Source organism: Hordeum vulgare, chromosome 4H, assembly GCF_904849725.1.
Source record: "Hordeum vulgare subsp. vulgare chromosome 4H, MorexV3_pseudomolecules_assembly, whole genome shotgun sequence".
NCBI lineage: Eukaryota > Viridiplantae > Streptophyta > Magnoliopsida > Poales > Poaceae > Hordeum > Hordeum vulgare.
This window is the reverse complement of record NC_058521.1, coordinates 65,591,398-65,614,119: the sequence shown is the minus strand read 5'-3', so window position 1 is coordinate 65,614,119 and position 22,722 is coordinate 65,591,398. Positions and strand designations below refer to the sequence as shown.

General features: G+C 43.9%; 1 protein-coding gene across 1 annotated transcript; it reads left to right on the top strand.

Moving 5' to 3' along the window:
• The first annotated feature begins 4,127 nt into the window (after window positions 1-4,127).
• On the top strand, window positions 4,128-14,761 carry LOC123447893 (transcriptional corepressor SEUSS-like). Its single transcript, XM_045124609.1, has 10 exons — window positions 4,128-4,533; window positions 4,930-6,189; window positions 6,292-6,411; window positions 6,594-6,642; window positions 6,721-6,935; window positions 7,067-7,135; window positions 7,252-7,346; window positions 11,311-11,404; window positions 11,557-11,626; window positions 13,260-14,761. Exons 2-10 carry the CDS (start codon window positions 5,068-5,070, stop codon window positions 14,240-14,242), a joined length of 2,817 nt encoding a protein of 938 aa, XP_044980544.1. The 5' UTR covers window positions 4,128-4,533; window positions 4,930-5,067; the 3' UTR covers window positions 14,243-14,761.
• The last annotated feature ends 7,961 nt before the right edge of the window (window positions 14,762-22,722 follow it).

Genomic DNA, 22,722 nt, shown 5'->3' with positions numbered 1-22,722 from the left:
GGCCTTGTTATTTTGAAAGTTCATGATTACCTTGCTAGTTTGCTTGAAGTATTATTGTTTTCACGTCAATAGCAAACTATTGTTTCGAATCTTACGGATCTGAACATTCATGTCATGTGAAAGAAGTTGCAAATGACAACTATGCTAGGTAGCATTCTAGATTAAAAATTCAGTCTTTATCACTTCCCTACTCGAGGACGAGCAGGAGTTAAGCTTGGGGATGCTTGATATGTCTCCAACGTATCTATAATTTTTGATGGTTTTATGCTATTATCTTGTCGAACTTTGGATGTTTTGCATGCCTTTTATATATTTTTTGGGACTAACTTATTAACTCAGTGCCAAGTGCCAGTTCCTGTTTTTTCCATGTTTTTGACCCCTTTCAGAGGAGGATTTTGAACGGAGTCCAAACGGAATGAAACTACCAAAAAGATTTTTTACGGAACAGAAAAAGATCGGGAAGCCGGAGAATCAGGGCAGGGGCCACCAGGGACCCCACAAGCCCTCATGGCACTGCCAGGGGGGCCTGCGCCCCTGGCTTGTGGGCTCCATGAGCCTCCTTTGCCCTAGGTTTTGCGCCTATATATTCTCTAAAATTCCATAAAAAATCAGGAGATAATCGAAAGTACTTTTCCGCCGCCGCAAGCTTCTGTCTCCGCAAGATCCCATCTGGGGCACGTTCTGGTGCCCTGCCGGAGGGGGGATTCGGATACGGAGGGCTTGTTCATCAACACCATGACCTCTCCGATGATGCGTGAGTAGTTCACCATAGACCTACGGGTCCATAGCTAGTAGCTAGATGGCTTCTTCTCTCTCTTGGATCTTCAATACAAAGTTCTCCATGATCTTCATGGAGATCTATCCGATGTAATCTTCTTTTGCGGTGTGTTTGTCGAGATCCGATGAATTGTGGATTTATGATCAGATTATCTATGAATCTTATTTGAGTTTCTTCTGATCTCTCTTATGCATGATTTCATATCCTTGTAATTATCTTCGAGTTGTGGGTTTTGTTTGGCCAACTAGATATATGATTCTTGCAATGGGAGAAGTGCTTGGTTTTGGGTTCATACCGTGCGGTGACCTCACCCAGTGACAGAAGGGGTAGCGAGGCACGCATCGTGTTGTTGCCATCAAGGATAAAAAGATGGGGTTTTCATCACTGGTTTGAGATTATCCCTCTACATCATGTCATCTTGCTTAAGGCGTTACTCTGTTCGTCATGAACTCAATACACTAGATGCATGCTGGATAGCGGTCGATGTGTGGAGTAATAGTAGTAGATGCAGAAAGTATTGGTCTACTTGTCTCGGACGTGATGCCTATATGTATGATCATTGCCTTAGATATAGTCATGACTTTGTGCGGTTCTATCAATTGCTCGACACTAAATTGTTCACCCACCGTAATACTTGCTATTTTGAGAGAAGCCTCTAGTGAACACTATGGCCCCCGGTGCTACTTCTCAAACAACAGCGCCAGTCGCTAAAGGGGCCATCTCTTTGGCCAAAGACCCATATGTTGCCAATCGACCATTTTCTCGGTGAAGGAGCCATCGAGTACCAAGTCCGATCCCATGGTGAATTAGCAAAGAACTCCCTCTAAACTCGAAGAAAGTGCACTATCAAAACTCATAAGCGCACTTTGTAGTTAGTGCACGATGCATAAATTGTAGTGATGTCTTATGTTGTCAAATAAAAAAAATGATTTACTTTAATGAAATTTACACGATGTCTTACCTTCAAATGTTTCGTTCCACAAGACCAATAAGGTACAAATATATACTTTCTTTTTACCTGCATCGTTGATGAACGTTGACATTTATTTGTGCAGCGTTGATCTACTATACATGCATGTATGTGACGATATGGACCCATGTAGTTATGATACATTTTTTCCGTTTATAATATGAAAATATATACATATGATTGTGTATGGTATAGTGCGACAAGGGGTTGGAAGAAGTCCAGCAGGCTAGGTAGCCAGTCCCCACTCAAACATCATGGATCAGTTTCATAAGGACTGTCGGTTAGTGATGCTATGTTTTTTGCATGCCCTTAAGATAGTCAACATTGATTGGCTGAACCATCACTATTATACACATCATTGATTGGTCAACCAGCTTGTATGTGATGTCACTAACATCACTCACACAAAACCATTGAAGGGTCGTAAGCGCGTCGGTGATGATATTCTTTGGGCGTGAATTATTTTCGTCTTTCTAGTAGTGTGGCACCTCCATATCTGTGCATGGGCTTCGTCTGCTCACATCATGGGTTGTCGCAAGTTGGGCTGGCCTACACGAGATAACTATGACCCACCTAGCTAGGCCACCATATATACCCCATGACGTGGAGTTGGCTAGAGCACAATAGGGAACACCAGACATGCGATGGCCACCATCAGCATGGCCAAATCCGAATATCAGGCCCGTGGACACGCGACATCAATGCCGGAGGAAGCCCCCGGAGGCGGTGGTGCTGGAGAATAACGCCACATGGGCAAGAAGGCTGGACCCTGTTGGCCCAAGACGAGCACTGGAACGGCCCACGAGGGGGCGAGAACCAAATGACGAGTGCGAGGGAGCATCACAGCCGCAAGGAAGCCAGGGCGTGTCGGTGCCGATACAAACAAGGTAAAGGTGATGATATCTCCGCGAGCCAATGGGAGGGGGAAGACGAGCAGCAACGTGAGCTCCCGCCACCACATACCACTTCAGGTGAAGGAGGTAGGGGCTGGGGAAGGGTTATCGTGCGGCTCCGACGGATGCCACGTGTGTGGACAACACAAGGGCAAGACAAATGGAGCAATTAAAAGCATATTTTCTGTGTGCGAAATGTTCGTAATAATCTTGAATGTTATCATAACTAGTAATAACCTAAAATACACACGCTACGTAAGACAGATGAAGCACCTAAAAACATCTGTTCTGCGAGCGATTTTTTTGTATTAATTTGAACATTGCTAAAACTAATACTAATTTACGAAATGCACTCCACATATAACAAATGTAGCAACTAAAAGAATCTTTTATGCATGCGAGACATTCGTATGAATTTGAATGCGGTGGGAACTAACACTAATTTAAGAAACAAACACCACATAAGACATATTGTATAACTAAATAACATTTATCCGCGTGTGAAATATTCGTAATAATTCCGGACGTCATAAGAACTAACGATAATTTAAAAAACACACGTTACCTAAAGACAAATGTTGCAAGTAAAAGAATCTTTTCTGGGGACGCAATGTTTGTATTGATTTTGATGGTTATAGAAACTAATGCTAATTCTAGAAACACACATCACGTAAGACATGTGGTGCAACTAAAAGCAATTTTTCCTCATGTGAAATGTTCGTACTGATTTCAAACATTATATAAACCACTACTAATTTTGAAAACACACATCATGTAAGACATATGGTGCAACTAAAAGCATCTTTTCGGCGCGCGAAATGTTCATATTAATTTCAAACGTTGCAGTGGAATGGTTTTAGAAACACATCACACAAGACATCCATCTTTTCTGCAACGAAATGTCGAACAAAACATAAACTTCATCAATAATTTTTCCTACATGAATGACAGCTCTAAAAACCTCCGCATTGTTTATATGCTTTTATTTACTGTTGGTATTACTATTACTAGATAGATGGACTAGAAAAAAGTGGACCTAGATAGATAGAGTATACTAAAGTCAGTCTGACTCGGAGTTTACTAAAGCCCCACCTGCGTTTTCATCACAACGTGCGTGACAAGAGGAGGAGGGGGAGGGATATCCCCGGGCGGGTGCCACACCGTTGGCCATGGCACGGGCACGGAGCACGCGCTCCATTGACTTCTTTTAACCTCAGCAGCGCATCATCCCAGTCCCACAACCAAAACCGAGAAAACAAAACACCCCAACAGAAAGAGAAAACACACCATCCTAATCAGACCCCGCCCCACCGAACCCACGCGCCCACCCTCCCACCGCCCCGCGGGGCCCGCGCGGCGCCGGCCCCGCCCGTCGGCGACCGGAGCGCAGGATCCTCGAGGTCGCGCCCCCCGGATCTTAATCAAATCGAATGGGAATTTTGACGTCCGCAAGGACAAAGCCTCAGAATTTTCCGCTTCCGCCTCCTCCCCCCCCTCTCTCTCTCCTGTTTCGTTTCGCTTTCTCTCTCCTCCTCCTCCTCCTCCTCCTCCTCGTTTGGCCTCCTCCCTCCCTCCTCCAGTCCACAGACCCAAATCCCGTCGCTCGCACACAGGGACGAGAGGGAAAGATTTTTTTTAACGAACGAACTGATTTTTTTTTTATCCCGCTGTTATCTCCCTCCGACCGGCAGCGCGGCGGGGGGGCCTAAACCCTAGCTAGCCGGAGCGGAGCTTATCCGGCGCGGCGGTGGCAGTGCTGCTCCTCGCGGCAGTGCGCGGCGCCGGCGGCCGACGACGCATCCCTGCGGGCCTTCGCCGCGCGATTTGGCGCCGGCTCGAGCTCTGGATCGCCGGATTCGCGGCGGACTGGATTTTGCTGGCTGGTCGCGGCGGTGAGTGGCGTCGGGTTCCGGCGTGTTTCGCTCGGCGGGTTTTCGGTGACGGGGTCGCTGTTGATGCTGCTGCTCCTTGATTTTTTTTTTCCTTTCTTTCTCATTTTGCGTGTTTGGGCTCGGAAGCTGCGATCTAGTCGGGGAGTTCGGGGTTGCTTAATTCTGCTCGTGTCTGCTGCTGTGCTCGGTTTTTTTTTTTTCGGGTTGGATTTGGTGCAGATATTTTGCTTTCGTCGTGGCGGCTTTGAGGAGTACAAGTTTGCTTTGGATGCTCGTTTGTGTTGTTTCTAAGTTGATTTCAGGTGGTGGGGATTGGTGTTCAGTAGATTTGTGCTGGAGATACCACTCTAGATCCAATGCCTGTGTCCTAAAGCTGGAGTCTCTGCTTGTTTTCAGGGTTTGCTGCCTTGTTCCTGCTCAATTTTGGCGGATCTTGCGGCCGTTCCGTGCTGAAAGTATGGCCAGGTGACTGGTGGCGCTCTCGATCTTGGACTAGTTTCTGCTGAGTTGGTAGCTCTCCCATTGCCTGCAACGATGGTATCGTCAGGGCCGCCGAACCCAATGGGGCCTGGCCAGCCAGTAGGCGGTGCCTCACTTCTCCGGACAAGTTCTAGCCTGCTCAGTGGTGGCCAACAGGGAATGGGTGGGGGTGGCGGCATGCTTCAGTCGCAGTCCCCCTTCTCATCTCTTGTCTCCCCGCGGACTCAGTTCGGGGGAAATGGCTTGCTGGGAGCAACCTCTAATGTCTCCTCCCTGCTCAACCGGTCATCGTTTGGAAACGGGAGCCCTGTTCCAAGTCCAGGACAAATGCCAAACGGTGGGCTTCCGATGAATACCCTTCAGCAGAGAGGGGGGCTTGATGGCGCTGGTGATTTTATTGGCACGGGAGGATCCGATCCCATGTCGTTCCCATCCTCCTCGCAGGTTAGTTTGGGCAATCACCTAGGTTCAGATATCCTGCAGCAGCAGCAGCAGCAGATGGACGCGCAGGATTTGCAGCACCAGCAGGAGCAACAGCATCAACTACCGATGTCTTACAACCAGCAGCAGTTGTCGTCACAGCAGCCACAGTCGCAAGCTAAGGTGAAGTTGGAGAATGGCGGCAGCATTGGTGGAGTCAAATTAGAACAGCAGATAGGACTGCCTGACCAGAACGGCCCAGCCCAGATGATGCGCAATGCTGGAAATGTAAAATTTGAGCCGCAGCAGTTGCAGGCGTTGAGGGGTTTGGGAGGAGTCAAGATGGAGCAGTCGAGTTCGGACCCATCAGCGTTCTTGCAGCAGCAGCAGCAACAACAACAGCACCATAACCATTTGTTGCAACTCACGAAGCAGAATCCTCAAGCTGCTGCGGCTGCCCAGCTGAACCTCTTGCAACAGCAGCGTCTTTTGCATATGCAGCAGCATCAGCAGCAACACCAACAGATTCTAAAGAACATGCCTTTACAGAGAAACCAATTACAACAGCAGCAGCAGCAGCAGCAGCAGCAACAGCAGCAGCAGCAGCAGCAGCAGCAGCAGCAGCAGCATCAGCAGCAATTACTTCGTCAACAGAGTCTAAACATGAGAACCCCAGGAAAGCTGGCTCCTTATGAGCCAGGTACCTGTGCAAAAAGATTGACCCATTACATGTATCATCAGCAGAACAGACCACAGGTAAAAGATTTTGTTGTTTGTTTCAAATGAGTAACTTCATATGTTCCAAGCAGAAGACATGTGCTTACAACTTAGGGCATCTACCCATTCCTTTTGATGCAGGATAACAATATTGAGTACTGGAGAAACTTTGTCAATGAGTATTTTGCTCCAACTGCTAAAAAGAGGTGGTGTGTATCTCTCTATGGAAGTGGTCGTCAAACTACTGGAGTTTTCCCTCAGGTGGTGTCTTTCTCCAACTGCTAAAAATAATATGTATCTACCTATATTTGTTTTATGCAAGTAAATTCAGCTCTATTAGTTAGTCAGAGCCTTAGATAATTTGGAGTAACACATAGTGTTTTTAGTATAATTTGCCTTGTAAATTCTCATTTATAACTTTCCTTATGGCTTTGCACCTGCAGGATGTCTGGCACTGCGAAATATGCAACCGAAAGCCTGGCCGGGGCTTTGGTAAGCATCATTTAATTTTGTGCATCTTCCTCTCTTACTCGTGTTTCTAAGTTTGATCTTACATTCTTACCTTTACAGAGACAACAGTAGAGGTCTTACCTCGACTATGCCAAATCAAATATGCGAGTGGTACATTGGAAGAACTATTATATATCGATATGCCACGTGAATCCCAGAATGCATCTGGACAGATTATTTTGGATTATGCAAAAGCTATTCAGGAAAGTGTCTTTGATCAATTGCGCGTGGTACGTGAGGGGCATCTAAGGATAGTTTTCAATCCAGACCTCAAGGTATTGTTGTTCAATTTTGTACTTTGTTCTTCCTGTCATTATATCGGTTCTTTTTATGATATTATTCTTAATAAGTTGTGCCTTTTGGACTAACATATTACACAATCCTGTACCATTTCCTTTTATTGAAGATTGCATCTTGGGAGTTCTGTGCTAGGCGCCATGAGGAACTGATTCCGCGGAGATCAATAATACCTCAGGTATGAAGACTTTTAATGTATATACATAGTTTTATTCACAGGTCAGGGATCTTGTTATTTGTATTCAATTTGGATCGAACACCTGATATATTTTTGCACTTTGATGTTTATTTCAGGTTAGTCAGCTTGGCACGGCAGTACAAAAATACCAGGCTGCTGCTCAAAGTTCAACGAGTTTAACGACCCAGGACATGCAGAATAATTGCAACTCGTAAGGAGATCGGCTCTGATGTGCTTAATATTTTTCATCTGAAGTTCTTCCCTGAATTCAGATTTACATATTCTCTTATCATTTAGTTTAGCCATACTGATGCTGGTGCTATCTATTATATTTTTGTCAGTAGTTTGTTCACTTCTTTTCCTCATGTATACATGTCTGTTCTGTTGAAATTTATTATTTGCCTTCCCTGTAAAGGAGCCAATTGTAGGGTGGAGCTAGTTTCCACATTGTGTTGTTTTAGATGCATTGGCCGTAATGGGAAGATGAGAGCCAAGATAATATGGACCTTAGTCCAAAACAAGATAATGTGGGTAGGGTAAAGGTCCGAAAACAGGCATAATGCACTTGCTCTCAACAATCCCCCGGCATTGCTTGTCCCTGAAGTTGATGAGTGTCTCAGAGGCTTAGAGGACTTACATTTATTTCATTGCTTAATTTTCCCTAGTAACTTATGTCTAACTCCAAACATACGTGATTCCTAATTGCTAATGGCCTATTAAGATTTAAGACCCATGCTATACACGGACTGGGCTACCTCTTTACTATTTAGCCCATAGCACTAGATGTATACATGTGATAACTCCTCTGAGCCATTCAGTATTGTACGACCGCTGTAGTTAACTTGGTTTTTAACATACGACCCTTTATGATCAAACAAAACCAATTGGATTTACTGTTTTAAGCAAAACAGGATGAAAATGCTAGTGCTGTGTGCAAGCTTGTCTCAGGGTCCAAGGGTTTACAGAAGTTGTCAAATAAGTTCCTCTTGCCAAATGGGCACATGGCTAGTTAAGTGTGCCCGAGTGAGCCTTGCAAAAGCAAATGAGTTAGTAATTAACATCAGTCTTGGCGATGAGCGCCCATGATCCAAGTGTTGTTTGAAAAGGGAGGACGACTGCAGCAAACCTACATGCTATAGCGTGGTGCTACAATCACCCTTATCATGTACACATGGGCCTCGTCTGGCTGAAAATCGCATATGGCAGGAACGGAATGATTGGTCATTCTGATTATTTTCTATTCCCTCTGTCCCAAAATAAGTGACTCGACTTTGTACTAACTTTGTACTAGAGTTAGTACAAAGTTGAGTCACTTATTTTGGGAAGGAGGGAGTATATTAGTTATTCTTTATTTTCATTTGTCAAGAAAGAGTTTCTAATTATGTGCATTCTTTTGCTTAATGCGATGGAGGGGTTACCTAGGGTTTAAACCATGGCCACCACCACAGCTCAATGATGGGATGTCAACTGTATGAGCAAATAGTTATCTGCACCTGGGCCCGTCTAACACAGCAGCAATAAATCAGGCCATAATGTAGAAAGCTAGAAACACCACATTAGGGATTATCATGATTCATTTCTATATTAGATATTTCCTTTTAGTTAGTTGCTATCCTTTTAGTTTCCTACTAAATAGTCTGCCGTTTAAGTTGAGCACCTTTGTATAAGGAGCCCGTCGTTCTCAATTCAGCAGTCAAGAAGTAAATCAAAGTGCTATTCTATCTTCTTGCCATTGTATGAAATATTCTACTACCAAATCTGTGGATCGAGCTTTCCATCTTAAGTAGCAAAAGAACTTTCATAACTGCTAACACCTCGAAACCTTTTTAGGAAATTATTAACAAGAAAATTGATACAAGGTCTTGGGTCGCACATGGTGCTTCCATACCAAGTAGAGTGATTTTTATTATGCAATGTTTCTCATGGAAAATTCATTTAATCTATTCCTAAGGAACTCCGAATGTGATGCATAGTTCTAGCCTCACAAGCGATCCGTTCTGTTAAAAGGCATTAGATCATCGTACATCATTACAGAGTGTAATCCATGAGTAAAATATATGACATGTGAAGCTAAAATATTCTGGTTATTTATTCAGCTCACATGCCCTCAGGCTTTCACTCATAAAGGATGTATTTCAACTATAGCGGAAACTACAATAATGTGCACATGTGTCTTCCCATTCCAATGTGTGTAATGTGTGGAGGGTTAGGAGAGATAAATGTGGAAGGGAATCAAGCAATGCATTGCATTGAGCCTCAAAGGCTTTGCCATCCTTTGGGCCATTAATTATAGCTAAGTTTCATGCACTGACCAACCCTCTTACTACATGCATTTTATTCAAGCTTAGGGTCATCTTCAGCCCTATATGTAGATTAGATATGGTGATGTTCCCTTAAGACACAAGTTCAGTTCAGGCAGCATTCCAGAAGGTGCTGGAATTGCAAGTACATGCTTATTTTAATTGCATAAGCACCACCGTTTTAATAATAAAATGGGCATGCCGAGTCTTGAACTTAGTACATCAATGACAATACAACATACCAACCAACTCACTGAAGAGCTTATGCTGTCAGGGCATGGTCATTACTGTACTTGTGCTTACTGGTTGTGCATTTATTCCCTAAAAAGGTACTCCCTCCGATCCAAAATACTCCACGACACTTAATTTTTGGATCGGAGGGAGTAGCGTCTAAAAAAACTCAACCAACTAGGACTAGCGCTTGGTGGCATTTTCTTTTAAGAAAGGCGAGCACAACCAGCGGAGGCTAAGCCTCGAACGCAGGTCGGTGGGCTGCAAGCATTTCAGCCTGCTCAAGCTAGCCAACTGGTCGATGCCCAGTTCTGGTAGGCATGCTCTTTTCACGTATATCTTTATAACCTGTAACGGGCCAGATCTTAATTGACGGTAGCGCGGGATATCTTCAACCGGTTTGGATGGCAGTCCAGTAATAGGATAGATGAGTAGACATCTAGGCCTATTTTGTCGGTTGTGGCACTTTTTGCTTTACCTTTGCATTTACATTGATTTTTCGGAGACTATGTGGAACCACGTTTTGTTTGCCTTTTTATTAATAAAGGGGCCTTATGCATCGTGCTGATGCAGAGGCCGGAGGTAATCCTCCTTTTCTAAAAAAAACCTGGTTATTAATGCATTGAAAATGGGATTCTTGTTGAAAATCACAAGAATTCTTGGAATGTAGAACAGATTGAGAAAAATCCAGTTGCCATGAATAAAAAATCTCATTTTTGGCAAGTGGAGAAATTGGACTACGTGCAAGGTACCGGATATTATGCTGTATTATTGAAACCAGACTGATAGTTTAGCCAGAAAACACCTGGAGGTAGAGCCTGGCCTAGTCTAACTGGGGTAAATCGGTTGACGCTCACATATGTACAATAATTGATGAGGGGTGTGGTTCAAATTCGAGACGTTATAATTTGGTGTCCAAAATAAACAGTGCTAGCCTGTCCACCATTGGCTTGGTCTTGTGCCAAGGGGACATGTTAGGTCTTACTATGTGTGCTAAACTAAGTTCAACCAGCAAACTACAATGTTAGATCAGCGGACGAGTGGACCGGAAGCCTCACTGTAATTGGCTGATCTGGTTCCAGTAACTATTATATTATGTGGTGGCAAGCAGATGCTTTCACACGTATATTGTTAGCCCCTGGCAACTAAGTTCAACCAGCAAACTACAATGTTAGATCAGTGAATGAGTGGACCGGAAGCCTCACTGTAATTGGCTGATCTGGTTTCAGTAACTATTATATTATGTGGTGGCAAGCAGATGCTTTCACATGTATATTGTTAGCCCCTGGCAACATAAAGTTATGTTTTAATTTCCAAGTTCTGCCAGTTGGCAACAGAACGCCTGTTCGTGTTGTTCTAGAAGCACAAAATGTTTGTCAGCAAATATAACCTTATATGCACAGTGCTTGCACTGTCTTGATCTTCTTTGCTTGGTATCATTTGCTTCTGTTGTTATGACTCGTCAATGATAAAAATTATGATGTTTAACAATGTGTTCTTCAGGGTAGCACCTAAATCACATTGTTCTTACTTTCCTTGCTGACTGTTTCTTTGAGTATCTTTTACCTTTCACCAACTCCATCCATTTTCATTGTACTTTTTGAGTTCATGCTATATACTTATATTGCAATCTTGTACAATCAGGTTTGTTTTATGTGCCCGCCAACTTGCTAAAGCCTTGGAGGTGCCTTTGGTAAATGATTTAGGATATACAAAACGATATGTCCGCTGCCTTCAGGTACACTCTGATCTGACGTAGTTTCCATTCACGTGTTATATTTTCTAAGCTTGTATTAATTTAAGGTGGCGTTAAATTGTTTCAGAAGTATGCACTTTTTTTTTCTGACCATAAGCTCATACTATTTTCATGCAAAATGTTGATACTGTCAGATTGCGGAGGTGGTAAACTGCATGAAAGATCTGATTGACTATAGCAGGCAGACTGGATCCGGACCAATCGGTATGACATCTTAATCATTTTACCGTGTTGATTAATCTCATCTCATATTATCAGGATATCGCAAACTCCCACATACCACTCTGCACTCTCAACAACTGAATTAGTGTTCTTTGGGCTCTATTTTTAATTACGACAATTTATTTAGTCAAGTTTCCTTGCGGTACTTTTTGTACGTGTGTAGTCATGCCTCTTAAATACCTTAGGGTACCTGTAAGGTAGGGGGACATTCGGTTTTGGTGAGAAAACACTGTAACTATCGTTTCATGCTGCTGTTGTTCCATCAATCACTATAAAGGGCTAGTTTGGCTGGTATGCGTGGGAAAGAGTGGTGCCTGCCTTCAGCCCGTGATGTTGATTATTTTGCCTTGACCTGTTAACTGGATTAGCCTGGGTATAAGTGTGTGTTTGGTGACCTGGGCATGAGAGAGTACTGAGCGGTAACAAAGATGGTGGGCTTTATGCCAATCACATCATTATACGTGCAGAAGAATTGTGGTTGGTAAGCCAGCTGTACGAAACCAAGCAATTAAGGAAGGTATAGGACAGTCATTAGGAGTTGAGATGTTTAGGAAGAGTCTTGTATGGTACTAGCAGGTCCACCTACTTCATAGGGACAACCACACTAGTTATAGACAAGAGTTCGAGTTGGTTAGTCTATTCCATATGCATCCAGTTGAGTTAAAGTCCAGTTTGGTTGATCAAGGAGTCTAGTACAGTCAAGGCTTCTGACAAAGCAAGCTGGCATTGTAAATGCTGGATCAATCAATAAGATAGCAAAACTTATCAAGGCTCGGAGCCTCTCTTCCATATCAGGGACGAGAGAGGTCGAGGGCTCTCTATCCCCTGTCTTTGGACCCTTTAACCTTCCCAATTAATCCATAATACCATCTCTATGGCTCATAAACATCCTATTCAGTATTGACCCATAACTCCCTGAGCATAACGAATAAAATATCCCCAAGTACATCAACATGCGGCATGAAGAAATCCCAAATCCACAGTGACAGGCATCAAGCTGCCATCCATCACCACCATCGGCGGTGGTGGGCCAGCCTCTTGGTGGCAGGATGGTCTCTCGTCGCAGCCTCTTGATGAGTGCTGTGTTGGAGTATATTGCCCGTCTCGTTCCATCAGTTTGGACTGATGGGTGAACTGGTTAGGTGCATAACTTGCAACCAAGAGGTTCAGGGTTCAAAACCCAGTTAATGCAATAATTAATTGCGGCCTGCCCCCGCTTCCGCTGCCCACGTCATAAAGCACCAACTCATCCAAAAGTCCGAACTGTAGGAGAGGGCCGGACATACGTGGCTGTTGATTTCAAGTTTCCAACCACTACCGTAGGCAAGGAATCTGTAATCACCTGATTGCCATAAACTAAAGTTGACAATGCATCTCTGGTAGGAAGCAGCCTCTTAATACTCCTAGACTGTTGGTGCTTGCACCTGATCCTCATGGGGATGGCTGGGGAACTGAGTTGCCTGGTTCCTGCTGATTTAGTTCCCGTTCATGAAACACAGTAGCATGTTGGTATTGCCATTCAACAGCTTGTGATTTCTAGTCATATTATGGCCTTCTATTTGCTAATTTATGTTTGTTTGTCCACATGTAACACTTGCTGTTATTTCTATTTCAGATAGCCTTCACAACTTTCCTCGGAGAACTCCATCAGGTATTAACCCTAATCAACAACATCAGCAACAGCCTGAAGAGCAGCAATCTGTTCCCCAGAGTTCAAACCAAAGTGGCCAAAATTCTGCACCTATGGCTGGTGTGCAGGCTTCTGCCTCTGCCAATGCAGATGTGACATCAAATAATTCTTTGACATGTGCACCCTCTACATCTGCACCCTCGCCATCTGTTGTTGGGCTCCTCCAAGGTTCAGTGAATTCTTCTAGACAAGATCATTCAATGAGCAACGTAAATGGTCTGTATAACAATGGGGATGATGGTGTGATTCCCAAGGTGAACTCTACAAATTCATTGCAGTCAAATCCGTCTCCCTCTTTCTCTTCCCAGGTGCCCACATCGTCCAATAACAACATGATGCCTGCCCCTCAGAACACAAACCAACTCAGTTCGCCAGCAGTATCATCATCAAACTTGACTCCAATGCAGCCACCTGCAACTCGGGCTCAGGAACCTGAGCCAAGTGATTCCCAAAGCTCGGTACAGAGAATCTTGCAAGAGATGATGTCATCACAAATGAATGGTGTTGGCCATGGAGCAAATGACATGAAGAGACCAAACGGACTTGCTCCTGGTATTAATGGGGTTAACTGCTTAGTTGGTAATGCGGTCTCAAATCACTCAGGAGTGGGAGGAATGGGATTTGGGGCCATGGGTGGATTTGGATCAAATAGTGCAGCTAGTCTGAGAATGGCAATGGCAAACAATGCAATGACAATGAATGGCAATGCAATGGCAATGAATGGCAGGATGGGGATGCATCACAGTGCACATGACCTATCACAGTTGGGCCAGCAGCAGCAGCAGCAGCAACACCAGCAGCACCAGCAGCACCAGCAACAGCATGACATAGGAAATCAGCTGCTGGGTGGACTTAGAGCCGCAAATAGCTTCAATAATATCCAGTATGACTGGAAACCCTCTCAATAAGATTGACCTGAAAATACAAGTTCAATATGATGATGATGCAGCTGCCCTCAATGGGCTCATTGCTTATGGAGAGCGTCAATTGCTTGCCATGACCCCTCGTGTCAAAGCATTGGGGCCTTTGCACCAAGGGTGCCATGGAAAGGAATCATAGGCGATGGCAAGCATCTGAGCTCGCGGCTGTATGTCGCATCTGCCCTGTGTATTATGCAACTATGGTACTGGGCTACCTTCCTCGGTTATCTTACCGAAAGATAGAGTTAAAAGATTAGAATCTGCCTGCACTGGGCATGGTCGGTGTCAGTGTTTGGTGTTATTTCTCACCCGGAAAAGAAGTTTTCCCTCCTTTTTTTTCCTTAACGGATGACATCCGAACTGTAATTTATCACCGCCCTTGCTGTAGCAATCATATGTGCTGATATCTTCGCCTGAGAATTCTCTCTTTGTAGCCTTACTGTACTCTGTATAAGCTGTCATATTGACTAGTGGAAAAAGTATCAAGAATGTTTCTGTCTGGTAAAAGGTGCATTCTTCTATCCTAAATGTTTCTGTCAGTGATATGTTGTTGAAATAAGTAGGTTCTACCATTTTAATTTGTTATATGGCATCAGGCAGCTCGCTAAACACCTAGCGTGGTTCTTTAGTAATTTCTGAATATTGTCTGCCGTGTTTGACTGCATGGGCGCATAAGTAAGATTTTTCTGAATTGTTGGGCATTTTTTCTTCTGACAAATTGACTTGTGGGCCATAGGTTGGTCATAACCCACCCTAAATTTGTATGTTGTCTGTAGAAAAATAGAGATCATTATTATGGAAGGGTTGAATTCTTCTCAGTGTCACGTCATGTGTTAAGATACTTTCTCTGTATGTAAATATACTTATAGTTGGAAAGAACCAGGCTAGTTTTCTCTAACTACAAATATTTTTAGATACAGAAAGGGATACCCGTGTGTGTTGAAGTCTCTAATTTCTTGGATTATGCCGTTTTTCTTGGAGGCAGTCTTCCTCGCGCTTTAGGGCTGGTGCGTCGCCGCTGCTGGCCCTTTGTCATTCTCGTGAGCCTTGCTTCATGTACTGACGAGGTGCTCCCTCCGCAGGTTTTAGTCCCCTAGCAAAGAAAGCTAGGGTTTGATGTCCCCCGGCAGCTTCGTTGACTCACAGTTCTTCCGTCAAATCACCACTAACGTCAAATCACCATTAAAAAAGCTGGGATCTGCTGTCCTTCGGTGGCTACGTCAACTAGAGTTTGGTTCGTCACCGATCACTAGGTGCACGCCGTCTTCATTGGAGGCTAAATCGTGTCACCATGAAAATCTTAAGTTGGAATTGCCGCGGTTTGCAGTAAGCTGTGGCAATACGAGCACTTGTGGCAGTACAAAAGCGAAGGAGCACGGATATTATGTTTTTGATGAAAACACATCTTGATGATTATCCTGCGGAGTGTATGCACAGAAGACTCAAGATGGATCATAAATTAGTTTTTCATAGCGACGGGCGTTCTGGTGGCCTAATTTTGTATTGAAAAAGGAGATAGCTTTGTCACTCAGAGATAAAATTGTCAACTTCATCGATGTCTTTGTGGGAAAAGGGCAAGATAACCTTTGGAGATTTATTGGTATGTAGTGGCGAGCCGAAGTGGAAGGATAAACATCTTACATGGAAGGGCATGAAAGATCTGAATGGGGTTTGTAGTGTTCCATGGTTGGTTATAATGAGGGCGTGAATGACATGCCGACTCATTCCATGCAGTCTTCCAGAGATACTTTGGAAGAGTGTAATTTGGTTGACCATGGTTATAAAGGAGATAAGTTCACATGGCATAGAGGCCTTATTAGAGAAAGGTTGGACCAAACCCTAACAAATAAAGCATGGAGCATGCGATTTCCGAGTGCAACTCTCGAGCACTTGGATTACTACAAATCGGACCGAAGACCCTTGCTTACGAGTCTGATAGAGGAAGAGATCAATGAAAATAACGGGCCAACGATGTTGAGATTTGAGGCTAGTTGGCTTCGGGAGCCCAAGTTCCGTGAAGTGGTACATGAGGCGTGGTTGGCGTCGAATCGTGGATGAGTAAGTGATCTCACATCTCGGCTAGCAAAAGTGCATGAACATTTGCACAAGTGGGATAGGACGGTCCTCAAGAAGAGTTCAAGACATATGAGCAGAGTCCAAAATGAGTTGAAACAGTTGGCTAGAGCTGAATTGTTACGGGAGAATGTTATTAGCCAGAGGGAGTTAACTAAGGAAATCAAGAAACTACTTCAGCTAGAAGAGATCCATTGGGGTCAAAGTTGCGGTTTGGATAGGTTAAAGTTTGGGGACAAGAACACCCAATATTTTTAACATTTTTCTTCAGCAATAAAGAAGAGAAACACATAAAACAATTGCTGAATGAGAAAGGAGCTATGCTAGAGGGAACATCCTACTTGGATCCGCATATCTCTGGTTACTTCACCGAGCTGTTTTCTTCAGAGATTGATGAGCCTGATCCGGTGCTGTTAAATAAGGTGGTACCTCGTGCGACAATGGAGATGAATCAGGGGTTTATGAAGCCGTATACTGTCGAGGATGCGAAGAAGGCTTTGTTTTCCATTGGTGATCTTAAATCCCCAGGTACTGACGGTCTCCACGCCATTTTCTTTATAAAATGTTGGCACATTTTAGGGGATGTTTTATCTGCGGAAGTTATTAATGCGATATATAATAAAATCAGCCCGAGGGGTGGAGTGACATAGTCATAGTTCTGATTCCGAAGGTAGATGAACCAGAGAGAATTTTGCAGTATAGGCCTATTAGCGTATGTAATGTGCTCTATAAGGTGATCTCCAAAATGATCGTGCTCCGCATTAAATCTTGCCTTGATGATTTTATTTCGCCCGTGCAAAGTGCATTTGTCCCTGGGTGCCTCATTACAAATAATATTGTTTTGGAGTATGAATGTTTGCACATAGTTAAGAACAAAAAGAAGGGGAAGGTGGGATATTGTGCGGTTAAATTGGACATGCATAAAGCGTATGCTCATGTAGAGTGAAAGTTTATGGAGAATATGATGTTGAAGTTGGGTTTTCATGAAGAAATTGTGCAACTCCTAATGGCATGTGTGACCTCTATAAAATACAAGGTTCGGTTTAATGATCAAGAGACTCAAGGATCTATTCTGACTAGGGGGCTCCGTCAAGGGGATCCCTTATCACCATATTTGTTTCTATTGTGTGCGTAAGGCTTATATAGTACCTTGGCTCATTAAGAGGAGGTTCGTGGCATTGAAGATATCCGAGTGTGCAGAAATGCACCATTAGTATCACATCTACTTTTAGTTGATGATTCCTCGATCCTTATGAAGGTTAATATGTCTAATGCAACCTCGTTAAGTCAAGTATTGGATGAATACTGTGCTAGCTCAGGACAATTGGTGAGTGTTGGAAAGAGTAGTATTTGTTTGAGTCCAAATGTAAATGTAGATGTGAAGGCTGACATGTGTGCATAATTAAATATCATGACTGGAGCAGTCTGAGATACATATCTTGGTCTTCCTTCTATGGTGGGCCTAGATAGAAGTGATAGTTCCACCCACCTTGTTAAAAGAATCATTACAATGTTGAAGGGTTGGAAGGAGAAAATCTTGTCCATGGGAGGCAAAGAGATCCTACTGAAGGCAGTGATCCATTCTATTCTTGTTTTTGATATGGATGTTTTTAATATCCCAAAGAAATTGTGTAAAGAAATTATGGATGCAATAGCAGGATTCTGGTGGGGTGATACGTGGGAAGAGAACAAAATGCATTGGCTAGCGTGGTGGCGCATGTGCCTTCCAAAGGAGAAAGGAAGCATGGGCTTTTGAGATCTACATGCTTTTAATCTAGCCAAGCAGAGGTGGAGGATGATAACACACCCCAATACACTTTGTGCTTAGGTGTTACGAGCAAAGTATTTTCCAGATGGTAATTTACTCAAAGCTGGCCCAAAGAAAGGATCTTCTTTTACTTGGCAAAGTATCATGGCTGGGTTGCAACCTTCCAGGAGGGGATATTTTTGGAGAGTGGGGACAGGATAAACAATAAATATTTGGAAGGATCACTAGATACCTATCAGCCCCACAAGAACGGTATACATGCAAAAGGGGGCATCTTACTGAGAACAGTTGGTGAGTTAATTGATCCACTTTCGGGGTCATGGGATGAACTTCTAATCAGAAACATTTTCCTACTCGTGGATGCACAAAGAATTTTGAAAATTCCCCTATCCGAGCACCTGAATGAGGACTTTCTGGCAAGGCATAAAACAATGTCCTTTACCTTTTCGGTCTGTTCAACATACTATACCGAGTGGGAACACCAATTTGGCCCTCGTATGCCGAGTATAGATGGTTCTTCGACTATAAATCTAGTGTGGGCAATCGCGTGGAAGTTACGAGTTCTAAGAAAAACTAAAATATACGCGTGGCATGCGCTACGAGGGGTGATCCGAGGAATGGGTGTACTTTCTCATCGACATATTAAAGTTTCACCATAGTGCCCAATTTGCACGGATGGGGCAGAGGACATCACACATTTATTGTTCATTTGCGACACGACTCGTAAGGTATGGAAGGCTTTGGGAGTTATGGATCATATTCAGAAGGTTTTGTTGGTAGATCGCTCTCGCTCAGCTGTTCTAGAAGAATTGTTGCAGTGCCCAGCTAAAAAAATCTATGATTCTTGGCCATTTTGGTCTTTCTGAGACAATGGTGTACCCGCTTGGTATATATGGTGGGAACGTCGTGAAATGAAGAAAGGGATTAAGGTAAAGACGCCCACAAGCTCAACTTTCTCTATACATGCAATTGCATCGAACTATGCGGGTCAGATTCTAGATGAGCAATAAGAAGTGGTACGATGGACTAAACCACTGACATGAACATATAAAGTTAACGCCGATGCTGCTTTCTTTCATGATGGTTCGGGTGCAGTGGCAGCTATCATGAGAGACTCTAAAGGACATGCTGTTGTGGGGCTGGCGGAACCTTTCATTCATGCACATGATGATGCGTCAGTGGAAGCTCTAGTGCTGAGACGAAGTCTTCAGGTAGTCCACATGATGGGATGTTCGAGAGTACAAATGGAATTAGACAGTCTAGAGACAATTGAAGCTTGCAATGGAGAGAAGGATATCCGTGCACCTTACTCTGATATCATGGCTGATTGTTTTCAAGTTGCACATGGCATGCCAAATTTGAAGTTTCAACATTGCCCTCGGGAAGCAAACACATTGCCACATCTGGTAGCTAGACATGCATATGATTCCCAGTTAACTTTGTCATGGGAGGATGACCCCCCTCATTTCATTTTACCGCATGTTATTGCCACTCGTGAGCTACGTTGGGATTTCCCGAAGAGGAGGGGATGATGCAATACGGTAGAGATAAGTATTTCCCTTAGTTATGAAACCAAGGTTATCAATCGAGCAGTAGAACCAAGCAACACTATATAAGCATCACGTGCACCCAAACAACAAATACTTGCAGCCCAACGCATAGAGGGGTTGTGAATCCCTCAACGGTATTAAGATAGATTAAATTGCATAGGATTTCATACGTAGATCTAACTAAAAATAATAATAAATTAAATAAAAGAAAACTGCAGCTAGGTATTTTTGGTTTTAATATGTGATAGAAAATAGACCCGAGGCCATAGTTTTCACTAGAGGCTTCTCTCGAGAAAATAGCATATGGTGGGTAAACAAATTACTTTTGGGCAATTGATAGAAAAGCAAATAATCATGAAGATATCCAAGTAAATTGTCATTTATATAGGCATCACGTCCAAGATTAGTAGACGGACTCCTGCCTGCATGTACTACTATTACTCCATACATCGACCGCTATCCAACATGCATCTAGTGTATTAAGTTCATGAAAAAACGGAGTAATGCATTAAGAACAATGACATGCTGTAGACAATATAAACTCACGTATGAATAAACCCCCATCTTGTTTTACTTAATAACAATGATTCATGCGTGTCATGTCTCTTTTTGTCACTGATATTGAGCACCACAAGATCGAACCCATCAGAGAGCACCTCTTACCGTGGCAAGATAAATCAATCTAGTTGTCCAAACCAAACCAATAAGTCGGAGAAGAAATACGATGCTATAACAATCATGCATAAAAGAGTTCAAAGAAGACTCAAGTAATAATCATGGATAGATCAAATCATAAGCTCACAATTCATCGGATCCCAACAAACACACCGCAAAAGAGTCACATCAAATAGATCTCCAACAACATCAAGGAGAACATTGTATTGAAGATCAAAAAGACAGAGGAAGCCATCTAGATACTAACTACGGACCCATAGGTCTGTGGTAAACTACTCATGCACCATCGGAGGGGAAGCAAGGATGATGAAGAACCCCTCCATGATCGTTGCCCCTCCGACAGAGTGCCGGAAAAGGTCTCTAGATTGGATTTCATGGTTGTGGAACTTGCGTCGGTGGAAAAAGTATTTCATCGACTCCTTTCAGGTTTTTGGGATTTTAGAGCATTTATAGAGTTGGAGGTAGGTCAAGGCGGTTCCCACGGGCTCCACTACCCACGAGGGCGCGCCGGAGGCCCCTGTCATGCCTTGGTGCCTAGTGGCCCCCCACAGGCCTCCTTTCATGGCCTCCAGAAGCTTTTAGGGTCTCTTCTTGTGAGGAAAATATCTCCAAATTTTTTCGTGGAATTTGGACTTTGTTTGGTATTGATATTCTGCAAAGTAAAAACAAGGAAAAACAACAACTCATAGTGTGCACTAATGAGGGAGTCTGGGACTAAGGGGTCCTCGGGCTGCCTATCTATTTTCATGGGCCGGACTCTTGGGTGTGTCCGATGGTCATTTGAGGTACTATAATCAAGATGGACTCTTCCGAAGACTTGGCGTATGATCCAAGGCGACGTAGTAATCAACATATTCCTTCCCTATTATAACCAACTTTGTGTAAGCCTAGCACCTCTGGTATCTATATAAACCAGGGGCCCTTTGTTCGTAGGACACATTAAGCTCATTACGATTAGGGTTTAGACCACAACAGTCGATCTCAAGGCGGATCAACATTGCACTCTGTACTACTTCATCAATAAACAACAAGAGTAGGACGTAGGATTTTACCTCCATCAAGAGGACACGAACCTAGGTAAAACATCATCTCCTTCGTCCCTTGTTACCTATCGATCCAAGATCCACAGCTCGGACCCCTACTCCAGATCACTCGGTTTTGACACCAACATTGGTGCTTTCATTGGGAGCTCCGCCGCAGGATCGCAAAAAGGATCGATGGCTCCTTTGGTCACCAGAGAAAACATCAAGGCTGGGATATCTTCATTTCCAACCAATCCCCTGCTTTTAGCAGTACTACCCCGCACGTCAAGGTGAAGGGATTCAAGTTCGGCGATTTGGAATTCGTTGCTGACGCCCAAGGTGATTTGATCCTCTTCGAGGTCTCGGCTTTGGCCGAAGAGCTCAAAAACTCCGGAGCCTTAACTTGAGGTCTTCTTCCTGACCTCGAGTCCGGGATAGATTCTAACCTTGATTCGACCTCGAGCCAGGATCTGACCATGGTGTTCGGAGGCCGAGGGTAATCCTGCCCAAACACACTCCTTATGCTGAAGCACTGAAGTTCAACTCCGCTAGGGCTCCGAGGTTTAGTACGACAAATCTCTCAGGGTCAAATGAGAGGATGACCCAAACCCAAACCGCAGACGGTTCACATGGACCGATCCCGATCTAGGACCATTCCAGCTCTAAGACAAGGTGCGGGGAACTTTATTCCCCACCCACCACGCACTTAATCATCACTATTGAAGATCTAATCGATGTGTTAGACTTCTCCTGAGAAGAAGTCAAAGATATGGACACGACTATTCGATCACCCAGTCGTCCCATAACAGGACGATGGACTGCCACCTCCATGTACGACGTGTACATGGTGGACACCCCTAGGGGTGAGGGTGCCACGGGGAAGAGCGATGATGACACCCCGGCTAAAAACAATGGCGATGAACCCGTCAAGCATCATCGTGAGTGCAAAAATCCTAAATCTCACAGGGGCAAGGAAAGCAATGAGGGAACCGGGGATAACTTAAACCGTGAGGATACGGAAAATCCAGCCGAATCCCCAAAACTTGTAGACCCCGAATACGAATCCGACCTACCAGGTTACATGGATAAAAACAAGCCTGAGGATCTCGGCGATTCCAAAGACAACAACTACGTCCCTCCGATTGAGGAGGAGGACAACTTGGGAGACGAGGATTTCAGCGTCCCGAAAGACTCATTGGATCAAGAAGTATTCATGTGGCAACTCATAGCCACTTTTTGGAGTCTTAAGCTAAAGTAGAGGCAGCTCAAAGCCGAATAGGACTCCATCAGTGAGAGATGGACTAAAGTCCTGGCCACCAAAGAGGGGTATGGACAAGAAAAATAGGGACAAACTAAAAGCTACCCGCATTGCCGTTTGTT

Coding starts and splice junctions, on each gene's coding strand:
- LOC123447893 (XM_045124609.1), top strand. CDS start 5,068: ATGGTATCGTCAGGGCCGCCGAACCCAATGGGGCCTGGCCAGCCAGTA. Junction 7,136..7,251: donor GGAGATCAATAATACCTCAG/GTATGAAGACTT, acceptor TGTTTATTTCAG/GTTAGTCAGCTTGGCACGGC. Junction 7,347..11,310: donor ATGCAGAATAATTGCAACTC/GTAAGGAGATCG, acceptor TTGTACAATCAG/GTTTGTTTTATGTGCCCGCC.